This window comes from Piliocolobus tephrosceles, chromosome 15, assembly GCF_002776525.5.
Source record: "Piliocolobus tephrosceles isolate RC106 chromosome 15, ASM277652v3, whole genome shotgun sequence".
Taxonomy (NCBI): domain Eukaryota; kingdom Metazoa; phylum Chordata; class Mammalia; order Primates; family Cercopithecidae; genus Piliocolobus; species Piliocolobus tephrosceles.
In genome coordinates this window covers 28859396-28870004 of record NC_045448.1, presented here as the reverse complement: position 1 = coordinate 28870004, position 10609 = coordinate 28859396, and the positions used below count along the sequence as shown (strand labels likewise).

The 10609-nt window shown below is 42.7% G+C and overlaps 1 protein-coding gene across 1 annotated transcript in view; it reads right to left on the bottom strand.

The window, feature by feature from the left end:
• WDR43 (WD repeat domain 43) overlaps nucleotides 1–8799 on the bottom strand; it is a 55992-nt gene extending 47193 nt beyond the window's left edge. The window contains exons 1-2 of the mRNA XM_023217280.2: nucleotides 8525–8799; nucleotides 1071–1208 (exon numbers count right to left, since the gene is read on the bottom strand). Coding sequence (XP_023073048.1) covers nucleotides 1071–1208; nucleotides 8525–8749 — 363 coding nt within the window. The 5' untranslated portion in view covers nucleotides 8750–8799. The remainder of the gene's footprint in view (nucleotides 1–1070; nucleotides 1209–8524) is intronic.
• Between the last annotated feature and the right edge of the window lie 1810 nt (nucleotides 8800–10609).

The following is a 10609-nucleotide window of genomic DNA, read 5'->3' as shown; positions in this document are numbered from 1 at the left end:
AAAAAAAAAAAAAAAAAAAAAAATCTCTACAACCAGTTCTTGACAAATATAAAAGATAGTTATGTTGTAACCTAATGAAAAAAATCAGGATACAAACTAGATGAACAGATGGCCAACCATATTTTTTTTAATGTATGTATAAAGCAAAGAAATACACAAATTATTAAGAGGATCTCTCAGTGAGAGACTTAGGTATAAATTTTTTTCCTTTTCAACTTTATGTTGTTGAAAATTTTCTATAGATAAATGTTACTTAAAACAAAAAACTTAAAACACTCCTATATACAGAAGTCCAGCAAACAAAAACACACTGCAATAGATATTGTCTGAACCAACTAGGCCAGTTCAGTTACTGTCTTCCAACGCCAAACCCGCCCTTTATATTCTGCTGTGATGCTGAGACTCAGCAAACCTGATTTCTGATTTCCCAGCTGGATCCATAGGCTCTGCCAATAGGAACTGCTAGAGGGAGACAAGGATGGAGACAAAAGGGACTTGTCCTTCCTGTCTCTTTATTTGCATCACCCCAACAGTGGTAATGCCCAACAGCAGCAGCTGAACCCAATATGCAATTTTTCCAACCCTAGGAAAACCAGTCTCATCACCTCCGTCAGAGCCACTAGCATCAGGCAGCTGGAGCCTCCTTCTCAGTTTGAGGTCTGGATCCCATGCCCGTGGGGCCACTCCTCAAGAGACAGCAACAGCAGCACAACACCTGCCCCTAAAAGATCTCAGTGTCAGCAGTAACTCCAACTGCCTCCTTTATTCCCCTAGGTCAAGAGTTGGGGAGCTGCTTCCCACAGTTGCTATCTATGATTCCTTAGAGTTCCTGTAACCCTTCCTTATTTTAAACCTAGTCAAGAAGTCTTCATCCTCTGACCCATAATAACGACTGCTGTGAACTACTACAGCTTTTATCAAATATTACTATTCAACTACTTAAACATAGATGAGACTGAAAACTGTCCCTACAGCACAGATCCATCACATATCTTTAAGTGTTTTTTAATAATCTCTAGTAATCAGCTTCCCTGTCACATCACTTTTAAATAAAATATATACACACTTACTACTAATTTACTGTGTAATTCTCCTTTTACTGTGCTGTATAATAAAATGCTACCAACTGCTGTGCCAAGAGCCAGTAAGTCGGTCTGGTTACTCGTTCCTACAGCTTCTGATTTCCTTTTTTTCCTCTGGGGACTTTCCTGGAAAACAAGAAAAACAATGTTTTTTGTTAGTATTTCAAACACTAAAACATCATTAATGAACAAATACAAATGCCCACCAGCCAACAAAAGACATTTTAAAAGGGAGGAAGAGAGAAGCTATTGGGTGATTTACTTCTCACTACTTCCAAAAGCAATCCCTCCAATGGGAAGAGAAATTCATAATTCTCTGTCCCCTGTCTCCCACCCCTACGGAAAAAAGACAGCAAATAGGAAAACCTGGTGTGTTCTTGGTACTCTCCTAACAGGTCCAAGAAGCCTCAATGGTGCTTCCACTTCTCAGAAACAGACCACCCTTCCTGACAGGTCCAATCTAAGCGAAGCCTTCACTCCCCAACCAAAGAGATTCATACCCAAAACTCTCTGAATCTGTAAGTCCATACCTCAGCAGCCAACTCTCCTTTTCCCCTCCTAATTTTTCCACAAATTCTAGCTTAGTTGTCGAGAAAGGGGACTCAAAAGTTTTTACCTTTATAAACATGCATTAACTTCAATTTGAGTCAACAAATAGCTTTAACTAGCAGAGCAGTTCAGAGCACACACAAAAGAAGTTGCCCCAGTGACTGGTCAAGGGCTGGCTCGGTGATTCAATGACTTCAGAGACATAAGTCTCACTCAAGTGGCAAATGCCACGAGACTTCTTTTATTTCAAAAGTGATGCTAACAGCTCATGTCTACCCAACAAAAAGACAATGACTCTAACTTAAAATCAATACATCAGTTTATAATGCTGAATATTTATTATTATGATTTCAGAAGTTCTCTTCCGTGTTTTTTTAAATTACAGCTCACCAGCCTATATGTTTTTAGCACAAAGTTCTGAGAAATCCATTCTTTCACTGTAAAAGAAGCCAATGCCATAGAAAAGAGAACATCTTCTTCTTAATAGTGCAGGATCTTAGCTCTACAGCACACATGGGCACGCACACAGCCCAAGACACGAAAAAATCTTAATTCAAAAACAACCAATGACAACCACAACGTTACTAGTGCATAAAGAGTATCAGGGAACAGAGTTAAAAAGCACTTCCCAGCCGGGCACGGTGGCTCATGCCTGTAATCCCAGCACTTTGGAAGGCTCAGGCGGGCAGATCATGAGGTCAGGAGATCGAGACCATCCTGGCTAACACAGTGAAACTCTGTCTCTACTAAAAATACAAAAAATTAGCTGGGCGTGGTGGCGGGTGCCTGTAGTCCCAGCTACTCGGGAGGCTGAGGCAGGAGAATGGCATGAACCCAGGAGGCGGAGCTTGCAGTGAGCCAAGATTGCACCACTGCACTCCAGCCTGGGAGACACAGCAAGACTCGGTCTCAAAAAAAAATAAAAATAAAAATAAAAAAGCACTTCCCATTTTTTCTTTTAGTTATCCTAGGGGGATGTTACATTTAAAGAATTTGACTCATTGGACACACTTAGATTAACAAAATGCAGTCTAACAAAAAAAGATAACCTTCCACTTACGGGAAAAATAATACACATCTTGCAAGTCCTTAGAAATGTACTAATAAACACAAAAGAGAAGTTACAATTAAAAGCCAAAGTACAAGAAGTCTGATGGTCTCATTTAATTTGTTGAAACATTGAAACCTCAGCTTTAGCAGTGTTCTAGGTACCCGCTTCAGTTACATGAATTTCTAAAACTACCTTCGAATGATTTCAGGGGCAAATATAATTTCTGTATAAGGTTATAAAATACAAACACCCATTTCAGGCAAGGAAAGTGGGCGGAAGTACATCAACCTAGTACCATCTCAGCAGGAAAAGATTCATCTTTTTTAAAAGATTTCAAGAAGGCTGAGCACAGTGGCTCACTCCTTTGGGAGGCTGAGGCAAGTGGATCACGAGGTCAGGAGTTCAAGACCAGCCTGGTCAACATGGTGAAACCCTGTCTCTACTAAAAATACAAAAAAAAATTAGCTGCGAGTGGTGGTGGGCGCCAGTAATCCCAGTTACTTGGGAGGCAGAGAACTGCCTGAACCCGGGAGGCAGAGGTTGCAGTGAGCCAAGATCCCGCCACTGCACTCCAGTCTGGGCGACAAGAGACTCAGTCTCAAACAAAACAAAACAAAAAAAGATTCCAGGAAATCTTTCTTCTACTCTTGGTTTTCCCAGATCAAAGCTATCTAAATGGAAGTTTCTCAATGTGTGAAACAAAGATAAGCCCAAATATGCATATGCTTTATAGACAATTTGAATTTCCATTAAAAAGCACAAAAAAATTTTTAGAAATTTACATAGCCTATGTCAAACATAACATAGTCAAAGCCTTAATTTCTGCATCTGCAAATCTCTGTATTTTTTGGTACAAGCAAGCAGGGGCAGGTAGAAAGAATATCTACAGGATTTATGACCAACTTTGAGGATCACCGGTCTAAACCTAAATAATACTCCAGTTTATTAAACTCAAAGAACTCACGACTCATTTATTTTTCAGGTTGGATAGTCTTTATTCAGCAGGATGAGCATACCTAAAAAGGTAACACATCAATCAGACCAGAAGTGTATATACCCAATGTACATTTTAATGAAAACTAATATTCCAAGTATTACCCATACTAAACATTTTTGAAACCAAGAGTTTAGTGCTGATTATAGATGACAAACTTCTGTTGGCATTTACTATCTAAACATGTTATTCTTGTAATCAAAAAACTTCAATGACTCTCCAGAGAATAAATCAATACGAACAGTTCTATGGCATTCAAAAGCATTCACAATTTGCCTTCAACCCACCTTCTCCAGTCTTATCTCCAATTCCGCCCTTACATTAACACTCCCTATACACACATTTTCCCATTTTGCTTTTGTTTTTCCCTTCACTTGGGAGGGGACCTTTCCTACTCACGTCAATTTTCATTAGTTAAAAATCCTATCCATGCTTTAAGGCGCACCTGAAATACCACCTCCTCCACGGAAATTTCTTTCCCTTAAGACACACGTCATACCCTCCATTAGACATGGCAAATATGAAACGTATTTCTTCTTTTACACCTTAGTCAGTCAGTTGTGCTTCCTCTTAAGTGCCCAGCACAGATTATACAGATAAATATATAAAGTAATAAAAAGGTAGGATAAAAAATTTAGCTCATATATTTGTAATTGGAAAATCTCAATTCCTGAAGGCACCAGGAGTGAATATCCCAAGGAGGTGATTTCTCAGACCAAGGCGTCTTTTCCACCATGAAGAGACTGAGTTAAGCAATGAATAATACTGAAACCTGTCTTACAAGAAAAGCTTATCAGCATTTGATCCATTATCAGCATTTGATCCAGAAACAATAAGGCTGAAGGAGAATCTGAATGGCACATATGCATGATTTATAAAAGCAAGGAGTTGTACAGATGGGATGAAGACAGAAAAAAAGCACATTCGGGTTATGAGAAGTCTGAATTTGTACAGTAATTAAAGTAATGACTTTTTAGACTGAGATCCCAGAGAAAGGAGTTTTACATGCAGAGTCACTACACTCTCATAAAAATACATGTATAGAAACAAGTTTCACAGAGAAGCTTCCCATGGCTAGCAGTACTCTGATACTTTCAATTCCTTTTTTTTTAAGTGTTACAATCCACTAAATTTATTACACACTTCACTAATGGATCAAAATCTGCTCTGAAAAATACTGAACTCTAGACACCAAAAAGTATGCCAAGTTTCATTCTGCAATTAGTCTCCTAATCCATTTCTTCGTCTACCTCACTGCCACTGCATGTAAGTTTCTTGATCTACCTCACTGCCACTGCATAGTTTTTACATAAAATCACATACAGTATTTATAACAAATCAATTAAGTCCTAATACACAGAAACTTCTATTTCTGCCCATCAGATCTATCTGCAACCTTTACTTCTTAGGAAGTTTAACTGTTAGCAAGACCTCAAGACAGACCATTGCATAGCCCATGTGAACTGTCCTACATCTCTAAGGGATGGTAATACAGACACCCAGCTCAGATATCCTGTCCAATGTCTGAAATGCCATGTGCTTCATTCAACAAGTACTAAGCTGTACAGGGTCATCCTAATTGCAGTGACAGCAAAGCAGTATAAACACATTTACTATGACAGCCAGTAGCAGACAGGTCTGTTAGAGAAGGAAAAGCAGAAAAGTTGGAAGACTTTCAAAAGTTTGAAGACAAACAGCAGCATCGGTTCCTAGGTGGCCGAGCCACTGTACTGTGTGGCTTTGGTAGAGAATATAATTAACATTTCTGCCTCAGTTTACACACATAAACTTGAGGAACTCTTAAAAATAGCATCCATCTAGATAGAGTCCATCCACTTGTATTTTTGCACTTTCCTATTTTCTTGTCCTCATTGAAGGTCCTCTTACCCCTGGCTCCAAAGACCAAATGGAGTGCCCAGCTACATAACATACGAAAACCCTCTAAAAACTATTGTGGCATGAATGCAAAGTACTGTAATCATTCTGTGACCAACAAGAGGTGAGAATCTAATTGTTCTCAACACTCGTCAACCACAAACTTAACCCCTGTTACCCAAGAAACCCAACACTATCTATCTTTCTCCATTGATGAGTTATCATCACCACACTTTGTCCTTGGGTAGCAAACTGACAATTACTAAACCAAAGGTAGACTACGTTTCTTACAAACTGATTTACCATATTACGTGCCATATTAAATGGTAAAATGAGTCCAGATTCATTCAATAACAACCTTAAGCCACTTATTACATGCTAGGCCATGCTACACCAGTCACATACACTGCCTAATTTGATCCTGAGGATCCTAAAAGGTGGGTGATGTTACTTCTATTTCAAATTTGAGAGTACTAAATGTCATCATATACCAGGACCTTAACAAAATGCTGGAAAGTGGGTTCAGAGTATACCCTTTTCATGCCTCATACACTAAGCCTCAAAGATATAAAATAAAAGGAAGGGTTTAATAAGATGAGAGTCTTTTTTCCTAAGATAAGACATATGACTTAATTTTATACTGTAATACATGGGCAAGTTTGTTTTAATACAGGAAAACTGCCTCTCCTTAGTTTTTAAGTCAAACTGATGCTCCAAGAGGACACAGCCTCCAAGTAGGGAATGTCTCTCCACTCCTTCCAGCTCTCAGTTCTGTGACTCAAGACTGAAGAGTAACAAAATCAGGGCACTGGACCAGGAGTTCGGGGCACCCTGACTCCAGAGGCCACACTCCTTTATTGATTATTAAGACTTGGGTCAAGTCATTAGCCTTTCTTAGCTCTGATTTTCAATCGGTTTTTTTTAAACGCAATAATTGCAGGGGATTCCCATAGTCATGTGGTTAAAAGGAGAGAGTGCAGGTAAAACGACGCTGAAATCTAAAAAAAAAATTTTGTTTAATGTAGCTCAACTCTCATTTGTCAATGAGGTCCTCAAAATTAAAACAACTTGCTCGATATGACAAAACAAGTTTTGAGTCTTGGTTATGAACTCAAATCCAGTTATTTTTCTAATTTACCATAGTGTTGCACATAATCCAAAATTATGACTTTTAATATGAGATTAGGAAACTTCTCTTGGGCATACAATGCAACTGAAAGTCAAGAGAAAAGCAAAGTGGGTGACATTTTTTCCAACCTTATATTAACTATTTTTTGCAGATAATCAAGAACTGGGCTCTCAAGGACCTGAGTTTTAATCCTGGTTCCATTTTTTACTTTATTCAAGTTGCTTAGTTTCCCAGAGTTTCTGTTTTTTCCCCCTAAACAAGGCAGAGAGTTCTTTCCTTATCAACATTTCAGGACTAACCATACAAATATCAGACATTAATAATACTTAACACTTAAAGCACTTACCTGTCAAGAACTATTCTAAGTGTTCTCTGCATTATTAAATATATTAATCTTCACAACCACTCTATGAAGTAGGTATTATTATCCTCATTTTATAAATGAGGAACCAGAGGCGCAATTACCACTATGAAGCAGAGGCTGGAATCAAATGTAGACAGTATACCTAGCTCGGGTCCATGCACCTACCTAACCACTGCTCCGTATTTCTCTCAGCATTAGTATTACTATCACTTTACAGGACTGTTAAAATACAAGCACAGAAAACTTTGAAAATAAAAGATAAGCAGAGCACTGTAATTTTAACAATAAAAACTGATTTTTTTAAGTTTTGTGTTTGACTTATAAGCCCCAATAGGTTTATTTTATGAATCAACAAACTATGAAAACGTAGCTTAAAATCTGAAAAATATCTGAACATACCCAAAGTATTGCAACTTAGATGTATCCCTTCTCCCAACCCAAAAATTTAGCAGGTTTCCCAGGTCGTCAAAGAGAGTAAGATCTACCCTAAATACGAGCTTTTGCAGTTCTCCATACTGAAACAGCTCACACCACACACCTCAGGATACCTGATGCTTCCAAATCACTTTGCAGTGATTCGGTTTGGCTACTCTATGAATGCAATAACCACGTGCGTGCTGAGTTAAGAGAGATGCAGCTGAGTGACTCAACTGTGAATGGCATTTACCTGACACGGGTCCCTAACAATGAAAAGCTTTGCCTAACTCGGCAGTTTTCCATCTAAGGGTAACTTCATCTGGCCTCATAAAACATTCACTAAATCAAGCTACTACTTCACTTTACTTCCACATCCTAACACAGACTTCCGATTGGGATGGGTGGGGAGTGGTGTGATGGGCTTGAAAGCGGGGCGGGAGGGGCGAGCAGATGTTAAAATAAAAAAGCAGCGAGTTCAAAAGGCTGAGAATCCAGAGGTGCCTGGGAAAGGCAAAAGTTAAGAGTTGAGAGTCCCACGACCTGGATGTGGACAAGAACACGTGGTGAGCCGGCACCCAAAGTGGGGGGGCAGGAGGGGGAAGGTCCGGAAGCAAGTACAGACTAGTCCACACCAACTGCCCAGGGCAAAACCGATGAGCTGGATCAGAGACAGAGGAAAGTTAGATAGTCCCAAGATGGGGCTCTATCAAAAACCAGGACTCTGATGAGCAAAGTCAGGCAGAAACAAGCCGCCCCAGGGGGACCAGGGGACTTGGCGAACATGGCTGCCCGTCAAGAGTGGGGCCCAGGCCGCACAGAGCCAGCCGGCAGGGCTCGGATACGCGACCGGCCGAGTCGAGCTGCGCCCTCCCTCACTGCCCTCGCTGCAGGCCGCACGCGGGGCTGGCGACTTGGGCCCAGTGCGCGCCGACGCCGCGCTCCGTGCCTTCTCGCCTTGGGCCGCCAAGAGCCACGCGCGATGCCGGGCCACGCGCCACCCGGCCCGGAGGCCCGAAGCCGAGCCCAGAAAGGCGCCCGTCCCGCGCTGTCCCGCTCGCTTTACCTTGGCCTGCAGCCGCGCTGGCGCCCAGGCCAGACAGGTGCAGGTACCACTGAGGTGCGCGGAAGGCACGTACTCCTGGTGCAGCCGGTTGTTGGCCGTCTCCCATACTCGTAGGTGACCGTCGGTAGAGGCCAAAGCGAAGTAGGCCTGGCTGTGCGGGGAGAAGGCGCAAGGGACCCCAGCCGGGGCCAGGGGGTCGCCGCTACCGCCGCCTCCCGCCGCCATTGCTGCTCTGGCCCCGCTGCAGCCACGTGTTCGTGGGTGCGCAGGCGCACCGGCGCGGGGCGGGGCCTGGAGGAGGAAGTGAGGCGGAGGGAGCGCCGGGGGCTGAGGGGGTGGCTCTTCGCGTCGCAGGAGAGCTTTGGACGGATCCACCCTGTGGACGGTGGCCCGTTAGGGCCTGCTGCTAACTTGTTCTGGGGCGGGCGTGGGAGTATGGGAGAAAGTAATTGTAGAATCAAGATCAAGTCACGTTCCTTTAAAGAAAGAAAGGATCGGGCGCGGTGGCTTACGCCTGTAATCACAGCACTTTGGGAGGCCGAGGCGGGCGGATCCTTTGAGATCGGGAGTTCGAGACCAGCCTGACCAACATGGAGAAACCCCCGTCTCTACTAAAAATTAAAAAATTAGCCGGGCGTGGTGGCGCATGTCTGTAATCCCAGCTACTCGGGAGGCTGAGGCAGGAGTATCGCTTGAACTCGGGAGGGAGAGGTTGCAGTGAGCCGAGATCGCGCCATTGCACTCCAGCTCTGGCCAACAAGAGGGAAGCTCAGTCTCAAAAATAAATAAATAATAATTTTAAAAACTTTTTTAAAAATGATAAGGTAGAACGAAAGGTTTAAAGGAAATCTTCAGCCGAACGCGGTGGCTTACGCCTGTTACCGCAGCACTCTGGGAGGCCCAAAGCGGGCAGATCGCCCGAGGTGAGACCAACCTAGGCAAAATGGCGAAACCTTGTCTCTACTTTAAAAAATTAACCGGGAGTGGTGGCGCGCCCCTGTAGTCCCAGCTACTCGGCAGACTGAGGCAGGAGAATCCTCGAACCCGGGAGGTGGAGGTTGCAGTGAGCCAAGATCGTCACGCCACTGCACTCCAGTCTAAGTGATAGAGCGAGACTCTATCCCCCCAAAAAAAAAGAGAGAGAGAAGAAATCTTCACTTTTGAATTCATGATGTTTGTAACAACTGCTTCCGTTTTCCCCTATTCAGTTCCAGGCTGTAATCATTTAAAACACAACAATTTATTCAATTATAATAATGTAAAAGTAATGATTGAAATGGCTCTTCCCTCCTGTTTCTCCAGATTTATCTCATGTTGCTACATCAAATAGACATTCTTAGGCACGCACCCATAGTCTGGAGGCTGAGGGAGGAGGATGGCTTGAGCCCACGAGGTCGAGGCTACAGTGAGCTATGACTGCTCCACTGCACTCTAGCCTGGGTGACATAGTGAGATCCTGTATCCAAAAAAAAAAAAAGGCGGGGGTAGATTTTTATGTTTTTCTTAAATATTTCACCAAATCAATGCATTCTAATTCAAGTAATACCAGGTACTGTTCTGCCCACACAGAGCTTATTGCCTGCCAGGAAAGATAAAAACCACTCTCAGGGCCATTGAAAGGCTCAAGCTTTTACAGGTATGGAATGGCATGGTGACATTTGCATTTTATTGTGTTGTTTTGTTTTGTTTTCTTGTTTGTTTTTATATTTTGAGGCAGAGTCTCACTGTGCCCAGGCTGGAGTGCAATGGCACAATCTCAGCTCACTGCAACCTCCACCTTCTGGTTCAAGCCATTCTCCTGCCTCAGCCTCATGAGTAGCTGGGATTACAGGCGTGCGCCACCACACTCAGCTAATTTTTGTATTTTTGTAGAGACAGGGTTTCACCATGTTGGCCAGGCTGGTCTCGAACTCCTGACCTCAAGTAATCCGCCCGCCTCAGCTTCCCAAAGTTCTGGGATTATAGGCGCCAGCCACTGCGCCTGGCCAAGATTTGCATTTTAGAAAGATTACATGGAGACAGTGTAATGAATGTGTTAGGAGGAAGCTAAGTTGGAGGCTCGAAAACCCAGGTGGAGATGATGGT